This window comes from Nicotiana tabacum, chromosome 22 (assembly GCF_000715075.1).
Source record: "Nicotiana tabacum cultivar K326 chromosome 22, ASM71507v2, whole genome shotgun sequence".
NCBI lineage: Eukaryota > Viridiplantae > Streptophyta > Magnoliopsida > Solanales > Solanaceae > Nicotiana > Nicotiana tabacum.
The window spans coordinates 33777711-33799562 of record NC_134101.1 but is presented as its reverse complement, the minus strand read 5'-3'; the positions used below and the strand labels follow the sequence as shown (position 1 = coordinate 33799562).

The 21852-nt window shown below is 38.9% G+C and overlaps 2 protein-coding genes across 2 annotated transcripts; one reads left to right on the top strand and one right to left on the bottom strand.

Annotated features, from left to right (window-relative positions):
* The first annotated feature begins 35 nt into the window (after positions 1 to 35).
* Positions 36 to 2511, top strand: LOC142176452 (uncharacterized). The gene is made up of 3 exons (XM_075244254.1): positions 36 to 534; positions 1819 to 1936; positions 2200 to 2511. Exons 1-2 carry the CDS (start codon positions 150 to 152, stop codon positions 1884 to 1886), a joined length of 453 nt encoding a protein of 150 aa, XP_075100355.1. The 5' UTR covers positions 36 to 149; the 3' UTR covers positions 1887 to 1936; positions 2200 to 2511.
* A 1572-nt stretch (positions 2512 to 4083) lies between these two features.
* Positions 4084 to 11775, bottom strand: LOC107782425 (V-type proton ATPase catalytic subunit A). Its single transcript, XM_075243950.1, has 20 exons — positions 11490 to 11775; positions 10689 to 10815; positions 10528 to 10583; positions 10373 to 10429; positions 10128 to 10239; positions 9987 to 10024; positions 9777 to 9878; positions 9054 to 9110; positions 8879 to 8950; positions 8690 to 8791; positions 8507 to 8569; positions 8297 to 8429; positions 7746 to 7852; positions 6333 to 6527; positions 6175 to 6261; positions 5946 to 6050; positions 5273 to 5370; positions 5109 to 5187; positions 4758 to 4846; positions 4084 to 4609 (listed from the first exon to the last, which is right to left on the bottom strand). Exons 1-20 carry the CDS (start codon positions 11565 to 11567, stop codon positions 4495 to 4497), a joined length of 1872 nt encoding a protein of 623 aa, XP_075100051.1. The 5' UTR covers positions 11568 to 11775; the 3' UTR covers positions 4084 to 4494.
* Between the last annotated feature and the right edge of the window lie 10077 nt (positions 11776 to 21852).

The window sequence follows — 21852 nt, the reverse complement described above, 5'->3', positions numbered from 1 at the left end:
GTACACCGCCAAACTTTAGCTCTGATAAATTGCCCGGAGCCATTTTTCTGTATCGAGTCATCCGCATCCTCTCCAAAAGTGAGATCTACTCCTTTTTCTGTATATTTATAAGTTCTTTTCCCCGATTGCCTTGCAATTTCTCTTATCTCATGGCCCGTTCCATTGCTCAAGCCCTAAATCTGATCCGAACCACCACCGCCCCATCCACAGCCAGCCGCCGAGATGCTGTTCGCCTCGTAGCTTGTAGGTGCGAATCCACTCAGCCGGACAGACACGTGGCATCTGACACGTCGGAGGCGGAGGCTGTGGCGGTGCAGAGGATCGAGGACGCTATTCATTGTATCATTGTACGGCGATCTGCTCCCGATTGGCTTCCTTTCTGTCCTGGTGCTTCTTACTGGGTCCCACCTCGACGTAGTTCCTATGGTATAGCTGATCTCGTTCATAAGCTCTCCAATACGCTTTCCGAAGAGGAAACTATGTCTCTCGCTACATTCCGCGGCTGGCCTTCCTCTACTTTTTATCTTAATAGTGGTAATTAATTATTTTGCTTTCCTCCATGTTTCATAACGTATATTTTGATGAATTGTTCTAGCAAATCTTTGCATTAATAGCAACAATTGAATATATCGTCAGCTTTGATATTTGATTACATCGATCTGGAATTCGACAAATCTAGATGGTAGGAATAGATAACTCGGTCTTTGCACTTTTATTTTTTTGTTAATGGTGAAGGATATGTGCATCTGTGAAAGGAAAGTGTAATTATGGCCAATATTTTGGCTAATGGAGTCCATCTCACATAAGCATGAGCATCCACACCAACAAGACTTGTCTTCAATTCCTGTTTCTTCCTTTCTTCCTTTATTAAGAGTGTTTTGTATGAGAGTTAGTGTTGGGAAGCATTTGTGTGAACCCTTTCTTTGGAGAAATCTTGTGAGGTTATTCTCTTAGGGTATTTGGGATTAATTAGAGTGTTTACTCTAATTTTGTACTCTCTTTTGTACTCTTATTGTTTTAGTAAATTGCTCTCTCCGCTTGTGGACGTAGGTCACTTTGACCGAACCACGTTAAATTTGTGTCTTCTTTATCTACTTTAATTATCGTTGTTATCAACTTAAATTGTCTTTGTTATTGTCATTATACCGTTATTTGGCTAAATTCCGCACCACCTGGATTCCCGATCCTAACAGAAAGCTAAATATAATTTCCTGTTTATTAAAGTTTTGCAAGAACTGCAGGATCAATGAAAAACTATACTAGGTTTTTGTGCAGGTTTAAACCTGTTACGTGCACCTATATCATGTGTTTTGCCCACCTATATCATGTTTTTGTGCTCTTAGAGACCAAAGCCATGCTGCTCAAATTGGATACACACATTACGTTAGCTAATAAATATTGTAAATTTTCTTTCTTCTTTTCTTCCTTATTGAATAAATGACCCAATTCATCTCTAAGTTTAGACTTTCTTCCTATTAGTACCTGCTATGGGAGAGAGCAATCTGATACATTCCACTTAAAATAATGAAATGACATTGCTTACCAAAGAGAGATGATATAATATTTCATTTCTCATGTTTCTTTTGTGCAAAGTTGTTTTAACTCTTGCTTATTCGATGTGTGTGGTTAATTTATTCATGACAATGTAAGCATAAGGCAATGGTTGTGTATCTCGAACGTTCAAAATTTTGCAAGTGTTATCTTCATGAACTTATGGACTCCTGTACGTTCAAGTATTATTTTTGTTACAGTTGGGGATCGTTTGCTCATGTATGCTCTCTCGTTGTCTCTGTTTTTCTTTTTTCTTCACTGTGACAGAGAATGCCGTGACAGAGAATGATAGTATGTCCAAAAAGGTGAACCAGTCTGACAACGAGGAAGATTAACTGCAAGCATGAATGGTTAAAGTAACTGCTTCTCCACCATTGTTGTTAAGGTTGGTGAGAACTTTTTAGAGTTATTGTCAAAATTGCCGTATACAAATTCTAGCCCTTCATAGGGGGGTTAGGTTACACTTTGTAATGCATCTTGTTATCTGTTGCTGAACTCAATGTTGATTCAATTAATAGTCCTACACGCAGTTGTGTTCCACAAACTGGCCTTATGCCTCTATTGTGAGTTTTAAGGTGGAGCGGCCTTCTCTGAAGTGGCAGTTGCTTTTGAAAAAAGCCTTTTAAGTGTTTCTTGTTGTGTTTGCAGGTCTAAAATTCATGTACATATGTTTGTGTAGCTGGACAGAGTACTGAGGAAGCATTTCCAACTTTGGAATTTGTACATACACAAGCTTCCTCGCCATATTTCTGTTATACTAGCAGAGCAGCAAGTCTAGTTGAATGTACAAACTTTTTAGCTTGTCGAAATTTTTTCTTTAATTTGCACCAATCCAAATTTCCCTTGTTTATGATGATGGGTAGAACTGAATGCAAAGCTAGCCCTCTTGCTATATGCCCTAATCAGTGTAATGTTATCGGTAGTTGTAAATGGTAGAAATAAATTTTGGTTGTCCACAATTTGCTTCTTGTGCTTGCCTTCCCATGCTTGGGTGATAGCGAAAGTTCTCAAATGTTGAGCCAGCGTGGATGGAGACTAGGGATGTTCGACCGTCTTTTTTATGTGTTGCCAATTGCTGCCGCTAGCAATCTGAAATTACTCTTCTACGAGCTATCAAGCGATTGCGTTAACCTGATGACTTAATGCAAGGTTCTCGTATACTCTGTGGAGTCGTTTGGTACGTAGACTAAATTATTTCAGGATTTTAATCCTGGGATTATAATCTCAGGACTAATTTATACTACATGAGAGATGGGATAAAATAATTTACCGCCAACCAAACACAGTATAAATTTAATCTCACATCTTATTCCATCTTATCCCTTATACCAAACGACCCCCGTGTACTTGCAAAATGTTATTAAACTAAGCCGCAAATGTAGGTGAAAAACAAGAGAAGCTACGAAGAACAATGTTATTAAACTAAGCCGCAAATGTAGGTGAAAAACAAGAGAAGCTACGAAGAACAGATCCACCGATCTTCTAAGTACAGGGTGATCAGTGCGTTTTGTTTAGTTTGCTGAAGGAATTGGTTTTGAGATGCGTTTGTTGGTGACGTGGTTTTGTATTAGAATGCTGTTAGTGAAGATTCCTGAATGCGGACGCAGTTCGGTTGTACAAAAGCTGGACCAGCTTTTCGAAACACAAAACGTGCCTTTTCAGATCCATTCAAACAAACTCGGTCACTCCGAAAATCAAGTGGTTCATCAAAAAGTAGATCAAAAACATGTTTTCTCGTAAGATTGAGAGAAACGAATAAATACAGATTGTAACTAGCACTGAAATGTTTATCGAAAAGATTTTTCAAAACATGTTTTCTCGTAAGACAGAGAAGGACTTTCCTCTTCTTTTTCAGTACAAAACGAACAATAGGACCACGCAACTGATTTAAAAACTGCTTGAGCCTTCATTTCAACCTGAATAAACTATGTGCTGTGGCAGCATTTCGTGGCAATCGTTACTGCTTTATCTCGAGGACATAGTACAGCTTCGTTCTTGGTTTGACAGGTGGATCACCGGAAATCACTCGAGATAGGAAAGCAAAGCAAATCAAATACAGGGACCAGTAAGACTCATATTGGCAGTTCTTCAATGGGATCAGTGGATATGTTAAAGACTCCTATGCGATGAATGAGACTCAATACTGACGAAAATGTTTGCACATGTTTTTCAAAGAGACTACTGTATCCGTCTATACTTGAAAGGACACTTCCTAAAACAACAACAATAACAAACCCAGTGTAATCCCTTCCTGAAATGAAATACTAATATTTTTTTCCCTTAGATTAAATGTGTATTACCAATAGAATAATGCGCTAAATGCTCCCTGACATGCAGATAGTTGTCAGTTGAGATGGAAATCAAGACTACTTTGATCTGATATTCCACTTTGATTAGCATTTTAATTCTCATATCAAAGTATCAAAACATTGCAAGTTCATGATTTCTCATATTATGATTGCAACTGTAACTTTTTTTCAATGGACATGTTTAGCAACCGTTAACCATGGCGTATGAAGTGCACAGAGGTCAAACAATTCAACCAACTCTATACTTGAATTTGTAAATCAAAATCGAGAACAGCATATTCCAGACAGGAGCGCTCAGAACCTTATTACATGTCTGATAATACGACAAATTAAAGAGCAATACATTATACCCAAGTGATAACGCTTAGGTACATACTTCCATCACCTTTATTTTTCAACTCTGATGATAGAGAGGACTGACTAAATAACATTCACCTAGATGACCCCATAAAACCAACTAAATAAAAAAAATAAAACGCCGAGCCAAGCACCTTCCCGGTTTTACTCATCCAATTCTACGATCCAAACGGCCATTTTAATGCGGACAACAGCATACAACCGATTCAACAAAAATTCTGCTTTGGAGCCAGGCGGATCCCTCCAAGAATTGGAAGACATTTACTAAAGAAATGACTTATCGAGTTTCATCCTCAAGGTTGCGGAAACCAGCAGTCAAATCATCATGAAGCTTCTTGAACTTGCCCACCAGAACATCCTCTCCTTCGGCTGGGTCCTCAAACTTTTGGGACCTGCAAAGAATGAAGGTATAAACGGCAAGAGGAAAAGAAGAGGGGGGAGGGGGAGTGGAAGGCGGAAGCACCAAACTAGTAACTTGGGAAAAATCTGCATTTAATATGATACCACTTAACAAAGTGCATATTCTTGAGAGATACTTACACCAAACGATAGAACAGATCCCCTAGACGGTGCTTAATGAGAGTGTAGGTAATCTTCTGGCCATCCATACCGGCTCCTCGTTCGACTGCCTGCGCAAAAGATGACAACCGCAAATGTCACAAGCAAATACCGCTGTACTTGTTTCTCTTATTTACTAATCAAGTAACCGTTCTCTTTCAGAAGTTTGAATCTTATTCATCTCCAAATTATCTTAACTAAAAGTGATAAAAGGAAACATGAGGATGAAAATAACAGCACAAAAGTACAAAAATAGAAAGGCATTATCTCTATAAATGTCGGAAAGGTACTCCAACACAAAACCTACATGCAGCCACAGCCAGACTATTGTACCTGATTGGCTAAGCTATAGAAATGGATAATATTGCGCAACATCCAAACAGATTTGTAGAAAGGACAGAACTTGTCATACCTGTAACCAAAGACACAAGAATGTAAGATCATTAACAAGCCCAATTAACAAGCATCCCATGGTAGATTAACTTTTTAACACTTACGGAGTAAATGCATTTTGTGCAAGATAGTCCTCCCTCAAAAGCTTTGCAGTTTCCAAAGTGATTTTATCTGTTTCAGCTAAAGCATCCTTCCCAACAAGCTGCAGAAGAAAAGAAGCAATAACGCAATGGGCCAATGACAACTGTATCTACCGTCTGTAGACCACTAGAGTTTGAGGGGAAAAAAGAAAAAAATGGCTCGACGGTAACAGGGGAATTGAGAAAAAATGTTTTATTTACCCTCACAGGCTAAAAGCTGTTATAGCACACAGTAGCACTGACTGTTAATTGTGTTATGCAACCCAACTGAAAGGCTAGATCTAAAGAAATGACAACTCCCTAAGGTGACACGTGATACCGGGAGATGGTTGAAGTGATATACCAACAACTGAGCCATCACGTATCTGAGAAACTGGAAATAGTCCTCGTCTCCAAGCAGAATTTCAGAATTAGTTTCTTTTTTTTATCTTAGTGTAGCCAATTTCCCTTGAAAGCGAGTACAAACATAGACCTCTTGACGAAATTAGATCATGATTGTCCAAAAAGTTGTTGAGGTCATGAATCAGGAAGACTTGCACTACCCCCCCCCCCGGATAAACTGGGTCGGCTTGTCTTTACAACATACACCACAGAAGAAATGTTAAAAGTAAGAAGAGAAAGCAACATAAGGACATACTTGAACAATTTCATTTAGGTCATCCTCCCTTTGCAGCACCTCACGGGCTTTTGTCCTTATGTCGATAAAATCGGAATCAAACTTCTCATAAAAGGACTCCAAGGCCTGGATATAGAAACTTGAGTCAGCGAGAAGCAGTATGTAACCAATGACTAGAAGAAGCAAAAGGTGGATGATGAGCAAGTTTTGCTGTATAAAGAATATCAACATGAACATTTAAACAACATACGCCTGAATATTTTGAATAGGAAATAAGCCAATTTACAGAAGGAAAGTGTTTCCTCTGTGCCAATTTCTTGTCCAGTCCCCAGAAGACCTGGAAAAGAACAATATTAGAGAAATATCTAAGAGAAACTTCCAATAGTGTAGATCTGTGGTTCTACCAACCTGAACAATACCCAGGGTTGCAGATGTAACGGGATCTGAGAAATCTCCTCCAGGAGGAGAAACAGCACCAACAATTGTCACACTCCCAGTTCTCTCAGGTCCACCAAGACATTTAACTTTACCAGCGCGCTCATAGAAAGATGCCAAACGTGCAGCGAGATAAGCAGGATATCCACTGTCTGCAGGCATCTCTGCCTGAAAGGTGCATAACGTATGTTACAAGAAGACAATACAAAAAACACTTGGCTCCAGATTGAGAAGGTAATCTTTTCCACAATACTGTATGATAGGTTTTATACATTCCAAGCCTTCAGTTAAAAAGAATGCTTACACAACCAGCAAGCAACATGCATGAAGGAATGTCTGTTAAGAAATGAAACAAGAGAATAGAGCAGCCAAAGAAGAAAGTAATAAAAAGTTCCCTTTTAGTTGCCAGCGTGACTCTATTGCACACAAGTTCAAAATAAAATAACTGAGAAACACTACATAAAACAACAAAACAAACCCAGTGTAATCCTACAAGTGGGGTCTGGGGATGGTAGTGCGTACACAGACCTTATCCCTACCTTGAGAAGGTAGAGAGGTTGTTTCTGGTAGACCCTCGACTCAAGAAATTAATTTCCAAAAAAAGAAACTCCCCAAAAGGGTGAAAAGGTAAGGAAATTAATCTTCAATTGATTCCTGACAAGAAAGACAGTGAAACCATAATACAGAACTTCGATGAGTCAAAGCCAAAATGTCCAGCCACACTCCAACACAAAGAAATTGAAAAGGAGAAAAGCTAAAATGAGATACCATAAAGTTCCTTCCAACAAATTGCGAAGAGAAATTATAATTTCAATGTTATCTCTCTCAACAACTGGTTCAAATCACTCTCTCATTTTGAAAGCATGGTCTTACAAGAAGGGAAAAAAATTAAATCCCTTATCTAATTCTAGAAGCAAACTTTATCTGAATCTAAATGTCATGCAACAACAACTACTATAACTATGCCTCAATTCCAAAGAGGTTGGGATTGACTATATGAATCCACGCTGACCATGTTCCCCATTTAAATTCACCTCAGGCCAATTCTATACAATATAGAAAAAAATGCTTCAAAGAAAGTCAAAAATTAGTTAGAACACCATAATAAATATACGAAAGTAAACATGCCACGAAATTAAGGGGAGTCAATACATATAAAAAAAAATTTAACTACCTACACAGTGTATTTTTCCCGCGAAGGGACACCCCTTCCTATAAGGTGGCTCCGCCACTCGTACTATAATGAGTAAGGTATGAAAATACCAAACATAATACGAGCAACCAAACAGTAACAGAAAGCTTTTCCGAAAACAGAAAGAGGATATCTGAGCTGTTGCAATACAGAGGCTATTTGACTTTGTGCCAATAGAGGGAATAAATACTCACCAGTCGACCTGAAATTTCACGTAAAGCTTCGGCCCAACGAGATGTGGAATCTGCCATCATGCTCACATTGTAGCCCATGTCTCTGAAATATTCGGCTATAGTAATGCCTGAAAAATGATATTGTACAACGTCAAGAGTTACCATGTTGTGTTATCAAAAAAAAAAAAAAAGGAAAAGAAGAACTACCAGGTTGTAGCTTGTAAGACACAGTTGTTTATTTTAAACTAGTTGATACTTATACCATAACACAGAGCAAGCAGCAGTGTTTGCATATTAAACATGAAGGTACTTAGAGCAGAAAGTGGAACATTAATGTAATTATCCTTCATATCGTTTCAATGAAGCAAGAGATAAGAGGGAATAAGATCATATCAGCATTTAAAATTCTCAAGCTAAGTAAACTGTACTTATAGGAGCTAGAGCAACGAGAGAAGAGATTTCATATTTTGCAAAATACAAGACCAGATCGTTCAATGGCAATGTCACTTAAGGCGCTTCTCCAATTAATAATGTAGCATCAAGGAAGTTAGAGGAGTGAAGAGAGTAGCAACCTGTATAGATTGAGGCCTCACGAGCAGCCACAGGCATGTTAGAAGTATTAGCAACAAGTGTGGTACGTTTCATGACAGACTCTTCACGTCCATCAGGCAATGTCATTGTCAATTGAGGAAAATCCATTAGTACCTGAAATTAACAACTTTGTGTTATGCAACTCGAGTTTGATAATAAAGAGCTCACAAAATAGAGTCAAGAGCGCATACCTCTGCCATTTCATTCCCTCTTTCCCCACAACCAACATAGACTACGGTGTCTGAGTTAGAGTACTGCATTCATTAATCAACATGAATCAAATGTGAATTGGAAGAAGTGTAACAAGGATAAACATCTAATTTTAGATCTGAGATTAAAGTAGAAAGTCAAAAATGAAGCAAAATGAGCCTCACCTTGGAAAGAGCTTGACTAATCACTGTTTTTCCACATCCAAATGCACCCGGTATAGCACAAGTACCCCCAAGCACCGAAGGGAACAGAGCATCAAGAACACGCTGATGAAATAGAGAAATTATAGCAAAAATGTCCAAGATTCTAACATGAAACCCAAAAGGAGCTTAATATTCTACGGCACTAATTACCTGTCCAGTAAGAAGAGGAGTATCAGCAGCTAACTTTGAGGCAACTGGCCTAGGTGTACGCACAGGCCAATTCTATAGATGAGGGCAACTTAACATCAGAATCCACTGCTGAATCTGCTAGAATAAAAGAGCAAAAGACAATTTAAGAATCCTATGAGACTAGAGTGTCAATGACCTGAAGCATAGTGAACTGCTTTTTGACTCCTTGGAACTCGAGCTCAAGAACAGTATCCTGCGTGATCAATGAGAGGAAGAATCCATCACATCTCCTGGTAATAAGTTGATGTATTGCTTGCAATAATTTATTTTATGCTTAAAATGGACGAAGATTATAGGGCAAGTCCGCAATTCATAGCCTACACCCATCTATTGCTTTTCTTCTTTTAAGAAAGGCATACATACCAAATTTAAGAACAACATAATAAAAACATTATATTGAGAAATGAATATCCTCACAACCAAATTTAAGTAATAGGTATATATACCACAAGAATAAATCTAAAACATAACTATCAGGGCCAGCAAACATGCATTTAGGACCTAGGTTCAGGAAAAGGAATAGATATCTATTTTCCCATCTTTTTATATGTTCAAAGAAAAAAAGGGAAAATAGATATCTAATCTTTTTCCTGAACCTAGGTCCTTGGTTCAGGTACCAATTTTAATACATGTCACAATGGGTGGCAAAGTTTCACATGCACTAGACATGCTTCATTGACACTGCAACAAGTTTTAAGATTAAAAGACAAACATTGTTTTTATAAGAAAGTAACTTCATATCATATGCAGCAGTGCAAAAGAAATAGTGACCCATTGATTTATATATTTGTTTATTAATCCAACAAGCACAGTTATAGCAAATATATAGCTGTATGAAGTTTGATGAGTATTCACGGACATTCAAAGAGTATTGACCAGCTGGAGCAATGTAAGTAATCTTTCCCATGGCATCAGGAGAAAGAGCAATATGATGTTCCATTAAGCTGTTCTCAAAAACGGTCTGCAAAATCAGGAATAGATTCAAATATAAAGGAGGATACTGGAACACTGTTTTGGAAAAGGACCAAAACAAATTTCCTCAAAAGAAATTGAGTCCCATCAAACTTACAGCATACAGATCTCCACCAGTTAAGATATCTCCCTCGCCTGGCACCAGAAATATTACACAGAGTCATCAATGATGAAATTAAAGTTTTGACAAGGATAACTCTAAGTCCAACATGTTATGGAGTCAAAGGCTATAAAATACCTAATTTTTTAGGTTGAAATTCCCAGAGTATATCCTTGTCAAGGGCTGGAACAGATACCCCTCGAGGGATGTAGACATCACCAGATCTTTTTGCAATTGTCTTAAGCGGCCTCTGCATTATTGACGAAAGAAACATACAAAAACAAAGTAAGAATTAAACTGGAGCTTCCAACACAGTAATCGAACTCAGACAAACTTCAGTAAAGAATTAAGAGAAAAATAGCAGGACATCGTCAGATGATAACCTGAATACCATCGAAGATGTTTCCCAAGATTCCAGGACCCAGCTCTACAGACAAGGGCTGTAATTTAACAGAACATCAATTCGCCTATTTGAAATTTGAAGTCAAACAGCTCAATTAAAAAAATATAACTGAGAAGAGGTAGTCTATTTATTTACCTTGTGTGTACGTAGAACAGGATCATTCACCATCAGCCCAGCTGTTTCTTCATAGACTGCAAAAGAAGTAGATCTTAACAACAAAAAAATCTTGTTTGTAATTTCAATTCAAGTTTCATTATGGCAACCAAGCTAGTCCATAAAGAAATTCAACAGCATACCCTGAATTGTAGCGGAATCTCCTTCCAGCCTAATAATTTCACCAATGAGATTGTCATGTCCGACACGAACAAGTTCATACATAGCAGCCCCAGCCATTCCATCAGCAACGACCACTGGTCCAGATACCTATAGGACAAGTCACAATTTGCAGGCAAAAACATAAACTCCAAGTACTAGCAAGGGTAATTTTTACTTCGAAGTTGGAGAACCAATAATGCTGGGCAAAGTATTTCATTCAATTAGCACAAAACCAACAAAGAAATTTGGTAACCAATATTTCCATATTTATATGATCATCTACATCGTGAACAAAATAGAAAAGCTAAATAAAAACCTAAACGATTACAACTGCAGTAATCAGAGTCGACAGATAAGGAAGTTTATTGGCTTTAAGTCGTATTAGCTCGTGAGCAAGATACAAGCTACCTGTTTGACCAATGATCGACTCTAAAAGCTTCTTGACAAAGAAAGGTTTAAACTTTAAAGCAATTAAGCAAAGGCCGAACAGTTACTACCAAGTTTAGCATTTACAGAAATTTATGTCCCGAAAAATATTGCAATGATATAAGAATGTGTAGCGAAGTGAGACCGATCCAACTAATATACAATTCCATCCAATAAGATAAAAGATAACAGATATCAAGCTCAAGGAAGCATCAAAGGTAATACTCGGATTAAATGGATCTGAAGTAGAATTTGGAGAGAAAAAATCAAAGAAGTAGTCGGAAGATTGAATATGAATTTCGAAAAAAAAAAGATATGGCAAGTAAATCAAAGATCTAAGGAGGAGGAAAATGTACCTTTCTAACGTAACCATACTCGCTTTCCTTTTCAGAATCTTCAAATGTAGTCATCGGACCACCGAAGAGCGACGGCATTGTTAAAAAAACGAAGTAAATCTCAATTCAAAATCGGATCGAGGATAAACCCTCCAATTGAAATTTACAGATAGTAAAATAGAATTGCAGTTGGAAACGAGACAAAGAAGGAAAGAGGGAGAAAATATACACGAGATAGAGAGGCAATAAAATGGCTATTTGACATATTGGGGGCAACACCTGTATAAATCCTTTGTCGTACTGATCTGCGTGTCTGGTCCTGCCATGTGTAATGTAATGTGATTCATTCATGATATTTTTTTGTTTTTTGTCCTCCTAAAATAAATGAGTGAGTAATATATTTCGGCCAGATTTTTTTAATGGGATAAATATAAGGCTTATTTGTTTTTAATTAAGTTTAAGACACTGTTTAGTTATTAAAATTAAGATGTTTTAATTTGAATATACGTTGATGATAGAGATATTTTATTTGTTTTACATCATCTTAATATGTATATAATTTATTTTTATTTAAAAGCTTCCGAGACCTCGTTCGAAGCCACCTCCAATTTGGACTTCAACGTTGTATACTCTAGGCCAAGAGCGTCACGCTCTGCGACTGCTGAGGCGAGTTATGCCCGGAGTTCCTCATTCAGCCGAGCTCATTTGTCGGCCTTTTCTTTCGTCACTCGGAGCTACACTTTGGTCGACGCCAAGTCCTCTTTGGTGGCATCCCGCTCCAATGCTAGGCGATCCATTTTGCCTCTCAGCTCATTGGTTTGAAGCTTTGACCCCGTCCATCTCGGTCCTGAGCTGGTCTATCAAAGTTATCTTTTCCTAGACCTGTGAGGTTGCAGCGTTAACATTGGCATTTAGCCTCTTATTATCAATATCCAGCACTCTTACCTTCTCAACCATAAGAGCATGGTCCTATTTTGCTTTAGAGGCCTCCTTCCGGCTCGATCTGAAAGGCGAGGAGATCGGTCATGTCCCTAAGGACTTCATCCTTCTGCTCACAGAGAGCTTTGTATATCTCTGTTTGTCGGACCTGCTCCTTGAGCTCAAATTCGAGGTGATTCACCTCCATCCTGAATCAGCGAAATCATTCATGATGAAGCACCAAGGCCTGATATATAGAGAAAGAAAATCGTTAAAGAACAATTAAGACAACGGGAACTCATTGAAATGAAAAGGGAAGAAGGTATACCCGATTCAGCGCATGTCGGGCCTCATTGAAAAGACTTGGCCCATCCACCTCAATCATCTTCACTTGGTCTTCTTCGGTTACCAAGGAATGAAATAGTTGGCCACTCTGACTGGCCCGAACAACATGCTAGTATTTGCCGACACTGTAAACATGACCGTCTTCTTTCATTTGTTTTTCACACTCGGGGGAGGGAAACTGCTTCTCAAGCTTTGATATCGAACACAGCCCACCTAATCCCAGTTGCACAACCCTTTTCGGGATCTCTAATTGGCCAAAGCCAGAGTAGTCTCCCAGCATACAGACGTCCACACCCTCGAAGAACGAGTTAAGGGCAACATCCACAGCCAGGGACGTTTCAGTCGGCTTCTGTTTAGCGAACCGAGCTTCATTAAAAATGGCCTCCATACGAGGCGGTGACTTTTGAATGTGGATGACGGTGTCGCCTTCAGAGACGACTCTCTTCGGGATCGGAGGATCTTCTTGCGAAGCAGTAGCCACATGCTCTTTTTCGGGCCTCCGAGCTAAGGAGGATTCAGCCTTACGAGTATCCCCCTCAGGGGCCACCAACTCTTGGTCGGCATCGATCAGCTTGTGGGTGACGAATTTCATGTCCTCGTCATCCTCGGGAAAATCCTTCAGCTGACAAAGAGCTTCAGAATCTAGGACCCAGGCATCAGAGGTCTTTTTTGTGCTCTTTCTGACCCTGAGCATAATCTTTTTTCTCTTCTTGACTTCGGCAGGAGTGTTTGGGGAGTCAAGAGATCTCTTCTTCTTCTTCTTCTTCTTCCTTCTTTGCAGTAGCTTCAGCAACGGGCTGCAGAGAGAAAGATGGTTTGGAAGACGGGGTCGAGACCACAGTATCGGTGGTTTCCCGAAGCTTGGTGGTCTTAGGCAAACCTGTGAAAGAAGAATTTAGTCATGACAATAATAGAATAAAAACGACAAGGGAAAAAAACACTCACCGTAAGAACGAGCCTCTCACTTGCCTTTGGAGAGCTTACGCCACTCCCGCTCAAAATATGTGAGTTACTTGCATATACCCTCGACCCACTCCCTAAAATGCAGGACCGCGTTGGGGACTCTGGGGATAGCTGCATATCAAATAAAACATGTCATAGATACAAGAAAGGACTTTGACGACTTAAGAAAAAGTAAACTTACGATTTGGGTTCCACTTTTTAGGGAACGACATGAATTCAGGAGAAATGTGGATCCTTAGTATTTATCCGAATGAACCTACCCTGCCAACCTTGGTCCCTGTCTTTATCTATGCAGGAGAAAGGAGCATTCTTTGCCCGACAGGCAAGTTTGATTAACCCCTCTTGAAAAATTTAGGGGCTGTAAAGTAGGAGTAAGTGATCGACCGTGAACCGAGGCTCCTCCATACTTTTTGCAAAATAACGAAGAAGAGTCACGATCCTCCAAAAGGACGGATGAACTTGCCCGAGGAAAATTTCGTACCTATTGCAGAACTCGAGGACCACTGTATCAACAGGGCCAAATGTAAAAGGATACATGTAAACACTTAAGTATCCTTCCATGCATGTCATGATGTCCTCGTCAGTACTGGGAACGACTACGTCCTTGCCTTCTCATTTGTAATCTTCTAGGACAACCTTGAGCGTTTCATCGGTAATGGAGCAAATGTACATCCACATCTCCTCACCCCCGATCTCCTTGTGTGGAGGCCTTCTCTATCATTGAAGTCGTTATCTATCGAGTAGCCGCTAGGGATAAAAGTTGTAAGGGGAGGTTCAGGGTTACTACTGGAGGCACTACCTCGATGCGGTGGCCGAGAAAGAAGTCGTCGGAGCAGTATTTTGTGGTACCAATTTTGTAGTCTCTGCCCTTTCTATCTAAGTTTATGAAGATTTGAAGACTTGATGTGAAGATTTAAAGACTTGATATGAAGATTTGAAGATTTGGTATGAAGATTTGAAGGTAAGTTATGAAGGCTTAAAGATAAACTATGAGGATATGAAGATATGAAGGACAAGTTATGAAGATTTGAAGGATTGATGAACAGATGAAGATATAAAAAACCAGAGGATAACATAAAGAAATTTGGATTCAGAAAGTAAAAAGTGAAAATAGGAAATCGAAACTTTTATAGGAAAAGAGTAATAATTGCAAAACGTTTCGAATTCGGTAACTACTGGGGGTGTCCAACCGACTGCTGACGCGTGTCAAAAATCAGAGCGATGTGGCTGATGGAACGTTTCGGTTCGTCAAATTGCTCATGATATATGAGAGAAGGAACCGGGGTCAATTAGTTACTTCTCATCGTTCCTATAATCTACTCTCAGAGAAGTGAGGGGACTATCTATATATGGATAAAATCGGGGATAGAATCACCCCCGATTTCTCGTTATGGAACGAGGAACGACGTTACATGTTACAGGTTCAAGTACGACCAAAGGTACCCATAGATTGAAACAGGGATGGACGAACGAACGATATAATGGGTCTCGGGCATGGCCGAACCCGGAAAGAGTCAAGCTCGAGTGAGATGAAAAATCGAGAGTAAAGGAAAGACGGTTAAAAGAGACAAAACGGGGAGCCAAAATATCAGCCATCAATCGGATATTGCGGCGTGGATCACACTCGGTATTGACTACAGATCATTTTTTTCGTGGGAGAAAGGGAAGAAAAGATTTTTACTTTTTTTAGACTCGTATTATGGTTAAAACTCCTCTACTATATAAAGAGGGGGATCCCTTCATTTTTTTCACAATTTTTTGCAAGCATATCAAGGCAATAGAATTTATTTTGACTCTCAGCAATTATTCTAATTGTTCTTCAATTGTTCACTCATTTAACTAGATCTGGGCTCTATCTCGAGGACTTGATTGAAACCGACCGCTAGCATTTAAGCCTGACGCAATGTTTTCCTGCTTTAGTTTGATTGTTCTATCTCATTTCAATTCTATTATTTCCTATTCTTTGATTATTCATGTTAAATCAAACCACATATCATTTAAACTGCGTACAAATTTTATTGTTATCCATTTTAAGGGTAAACATCGTTATTTGTGGACTTCGACTTGGCAACGGGAGAGTTTGTACTCTACTAATACATTATCATAATTAAGTTTTCAACAAGTTATATGTCGAACTTTGTCGCCAATAATTGACATATCTAAAAATAGTAGTGCACATGTCGCACTCAAATCATAGTCTACCTCTGTTGCTGGTGGTCGTAGTTGTGTAAGGGTCGGTCATAATGGTTATGCATTGTTGGTCGGTAGTGGTGTGCGACAATGGCTAATGATGGTGATTGGGCGTAACTGGTCGTAGTGATGGTTGGTGATTGACGATGATGAATATGCGATGTAAACTGATGTTTGTTTGATGGTTAGTAGTATGGGTGGCTAACTGGTGTTGGTTGATTATTTTACTCATGCAATGGAGACTGATGGTATATGTGGTTGATAATGTTGGCAGATTGTAGAAGTGACTGGTGACGGAGTTAATTAACCATTGTCACGACCCAAAATCCCACCACAGACGTCGTGATAGTACTTAGTCTCTAAGACTAGGTAAGCCGATTACAATAACAACTTAAGCCTTTTTTTTAATTTGCAATGGTGTTTAATACAAGTAGCGAAACAAAAGCGAAAATAAACCTATGCGGCAATAATCATAACAACCTCCCAATACTGATAATACAGAGTCACGAACTCTAACTGAATACATAGAAATATCTCAGAAATTGAAATACGATATTGTTCATATACAACTGACAGTACAAGAAAGAAAAAGACTCCAAGGGACTACGACAACCAAGCATCTCTACCTCGAATCCTTGCGATCAACCAATATAACTCTGTCCGAGTCCGATATCTCCAATACCTAGCTCTGCATAAAAATATACAGAAGTGTAGTATGAGTATACCACAGTCGGTACCCAGTAAGTATCAAGACTAACCTCAGTGGAGTAGTGAAGAGGTACAGTCAAGACACTCACTAGTCAAATAACCTGTGCAATATAACAGTAAACGACTAATAATATAAAGCAGGAATCAGCAAATAGCAACAAATCCAACATATGCATATAGGCAGTAAAGCAATGAGAATACCGGGAAAACATCATTTAAACCAAATAAGGAACATAAAGGATAACCAATTAACCAAGCTGTCTAACATAAGTTTTTCATAACAAAGTCTCCATATGGTATCTCATCTCATAGTTACAAATCATGGGTCTCAACCTAATATCATATTCTCACGGCACCTCGTGCACATATCTCAATCAGACCTGCATGGACAACTCACGTGCCAACAATATCAATATAAGGATCTGTACGGATAACTCGCGTGTTGCACAGATAACTCATGTGTTGCACATACAGCTCACGTGATGCACGCACAACTCACGCGCCGATAACATAATCATCATATACTCACGACACCTCGTGCCCACATCTCATATCACAACCCGCACGGACAACTCACGTGCCAAAATCATAATCCGCCCAGCATGGTCACAGGCTCACAAATCTCAATATGCTCGGCATAATCACAGGCTCAATAGCAACATAACACGTATAATACCAGAATACATGGATATGATCAAATAAGTGTCAAGTTTCGTACCCATGAGCTAGTATAATTTGCATACTATGGTGTATGCTTGTGCAAGTGTACTACTGCAGCCCAAATCAACAAGAAATATCAAGGATATCAAATAGTTCACCGAAACACTAGATAGGTCACGCACAACGTATGACAAACACAAGAAAAATCACAACATCACACAAAAATCACCAACACATTGCCACATCATCTCTGACATTGCCACCCTTATCTCTCTTATAGCCACCCTTATCACTCCACCCTGACAATATCAATATCCACTCTTATCTCTATTATAGTCACCCTTATCTCTCATGTAGCCACCCTTATTACTTTGTATATTCAACAACAATGAGATATCACCCTTATGCCTCATACAACAGCAAAACGGTGAAGTGCATGCCTTATACTCCGTATAACAACGACCCAAATTCACACAACAATTTACATGTACTATTTCACAACAACACAACATGATCAACTTGTATCAAAACTGCCCGTAGGCCACAACTTTCCCAAAGATTCCACGATATCACTAATTTCACAACAAATAGCACACGACTCAACAAAACGGATATGGTATCTCAATGACAACAACATGAATGGAAAAGTAACTCATCAAGGAACAACATCTTCTTTAATCACAACTTCTGGAAATATAGATTAATGCCTCTTGATAACTTCAATTTCAATTTATTTTTTAAGAATGAACTCAATAGTACAAGTATCTCCACAAAAAGGCAACCCAACAATAAAAGAATTCACGAAATGGTTAAAGTAGTAATAATTCCAAATAAGCATATAGGAGCAACTCGGCAAGTAAAGAATATGACATGTAACTACAACTTCAAATAAAGCATGTAATAGTAGACATGGCGAATAAAGGATATAACAAGTGCCGACAACTTCCAATTTAATACATAAAAATGTCTTAGAGTTTAAACCGATAGAATTTCCACATATAAGCCCGATTAAGTACTCGTCACCTCACGTACACGGCTTTCATATTACACAATTAGCACAAACGACTCAATTTCTAAGGGGTAGTTTCTCCCACATAAAGTTAGGCAAGATACTTACCTCAATAAAACTAGACTGATACTCTAAAATGGCATGTCGCGTGAAACAACCTTTGGACGGCTCAAATCTAGCCAAAATAATTTCATAATATAATTAAAACTCATAGGAATCAATTTCGGATAATAAAATTTTGACTTTTAATTTTACATTAAAACGTCAACCCCGGTCCGCACCTCGGAATCCGATAAAAATTCAAGAAATCCGAACACCCATTCTGATACGAGTCCACCCATACCAAATTTATCAATTTGCGATATCAAATTGCCCTTCAAATCTTTATTTTATATTTTTTTAAAGATTTATAATTTTTCTCAATTTCTTCCATTAAATTTACAAATAAATGATGAATATAACTATAGAATTATGAAATATGATCATTTTTGGATATAGAACACTTACACAAATCAAACTCATGAAGAACTCCTCTAGAATCACCCAAAACCCGAGCTTCAAACCCCAAAAATGACTAAAAATGGCAACCTTCGAATATAACCTTTCTGTCCAGGCTTCTTCGCATTTGCGGACAATAACGCGCGCCTGCGAGCTCGCTTTTGCGACTTAAATGTCGCGTCTGCGGATGATCACTGGAGGCCCATTTTCTCTCCTGCACTCCCTTCGCTTCTGCGAGCCCAGGCACCGCACCTGTGATGTCGCAGGTGCGCAATAAATTCCGCTTCTGGTACCTCATGCCTAGCTGCCAACTTCCGCTTCTGCTTCTTCATCTCCGTGTCCGCTATCACATAGGTGCGAAAAATACTTCGCACATGTGACCACTGCTTAGTCCTTCCCATTTTTGCTTCTGCGATCACTGCCTCGCCTATGCGGTCTCGCACCTGCGACCAAATCTATCGCAGGTGCGATGGCACCAGTCCAAAACTCCTTAGTATTTCTTAAGTCCAAAAATCTGATTCGTTAACCATCCGAAATTCACCCGAGGCCCACGGGACCTCAACCAAATATACCAACACGTCCTAAAACATGATACGAACTTAGTCGAGGCCTCAAATCATATCAAATAATGTAGAAATTACGAATTGTACCTCGAATCGAACTTACGAGTTTAAGAAATTTCCAAATTCTATAACTTTTGCTGAAACATATCAATTCGATCCGGAATAACCTCAAATTTTGCACACAAGTCATAAATGACATAATGAAGCTATTCAAATTTCCGGAATCAAAATCCGAGCTTGATATCAACCGAGTCAACTCCCGGTCAAACTTATGAATATTCAAAACTTCAACTTTTCGATTTTCACCAAAATGCTTCAATTTATCCTAGGACCTCCAAATCTAAATCCGGACGCATGCCTAAGTCTGAAATCACCGTACGAAACTATTGGAATCATCAAAATGTTATTTCGGAGTCGTCTACGCAAAAGTCAAACTCCGGTCAACTCTTACCGCTTAAGCTTCTAAAACAAGGATCCTTATTCCAAATCAATCTCGAATCATCCGAAATCTGAACTTGACCACACACACAAGTCATAATACATAGTATGAATTTGCTCGAGAGATTAAGCCACCGAACGGGATGCTAATTCTCAAAATGACCGGCCGGATCGTTACATTCTCCCCTCTTAAACAAACGTTCGTCCTCGAACGTGCCAAGTACCATTCTGAGGTCATCAACTCATTGAATGTACTCATCATACATATACTCGCGGGTGATTCCACGTTAGCCCAATCCACATAGGCCCGACAACACCATCTCAACTGAAAATTATTCCTTCCACCCACACTGGTAAACCTTAGAATCAAGTTTCTCACCATCCAATCATTTCCAAAAAACTCAATTTCCACATAAACACACGGTGCCAACCCCAACCAGCTGTAACAACTCATGCCTATACCCACCAGGTACAATACACGACGTGACGCACCACACATATGCCAATAATAACAACTCTGTCCACAATAGTTGCCCACAATCCAATACAACACCGACAAATAACCTCATCTCAGCTAAAACCTCATTCCCTAAACACCAACAACGATGCAAGAAATACGAAGACCTCATAACTATTCACCAGAATCATCAAGTCATATTTAACGCCACTTGGGCACACATCTCGTAAGCTAAAACCTAATAAGCACAACACGAATATAACTAAATATGCAAAGAGAAACACATAAGAGAACTATCAAACAAGCCCAACAGGCATAACTCCCTATCAGTACTATAATACAAATTATTTCCACAAGGGAGAATTAAACCACATGAATTAACGACAAGGATCTCATCCTGATATAACTCCACCGCGCCATGCAACCCGGTTCAAACATATCAAATCACATGAAACTGTGAGGGTCTCACCCTCAACTCTGAATCACAAGTAATATACGCATCGTGCCAACCGAAACCTTCCATTTTCTTCTTTTACTAAATTTCGTTAAACAAAATCATCACACATAATGAAACCCTATACTGGGCATCTAAATCACAATTTGCAACCAAACCGCCAAGAAATCACTTTAAAACTTACCGTGATGAGTAACAAAAATCCACTTCTAGTCTCAACGCTCTCAATAATGAACAAAAAAAAATGATAAACACGGGCTACCACCATAAAATCTCTCAACAGGGGTAAACACATAAACAAAGTACAAATCACAGGCATGATATTTACAAGTTAAGCAAGTAGAAGGCATGGGCAACACAACAACAATTGAGATAAAGAATAAAGACAGAACAGTGACGACAAGTCATATAAAAACCGTAAGTACGACAATAACAATTCAAGGTAAGGACATGAAGATATCTACAGGAAAAGTATATCACAACATAATGCATGTCCCTCGTCCTCACTTGCACGAAAACGCCCTTCGCACCATGAACTCGCAATAACACAAAAATATGACAATATAAATGCAATGGCACGACATCACCCTTCATGCTTTTACTCACATAACATAGCACGATATCACCCTTCGTGCTTTTACTCACAAATGATATGGCACGACATCACACTTCATGCTTTTACTCTCAGATAATATGGCACGGCATCACCCTTCGTGCTTTTACTCTCAGATAATATGGCACGGCATCACCCTTCGTGCTTTACACTCTCTCTAATATGACACAGCATCACCCTTCGTGCTTTACACTCTCCCTCACATGATAATGTATAAACAATGGCACGACATCACCCTTCTTGCTTTACACTCTTCCTTACCAAGCATATGCATATCAATGACAAACAAGGCATGAAGCATAAATAACGCCAATGGGAGTATTTAAACAAATATTCCAAATGAATCCCAATAACAACTTCCCAAGCCAAAAATAGTTCAATAAACTCATAAGAACCTTATTATGCAAGTATTCCAACAAATCTCACAAATGATCTACAACACAAGTGTAAAATCTAGTATCTCAACAATATCGACTGTAGCAATGTATTAATGATTATGCATAATAATAACCGAGTTAAACATATCAATGTAATCTCAGAATTCCATCAAATTTGATCAAGTCATAAT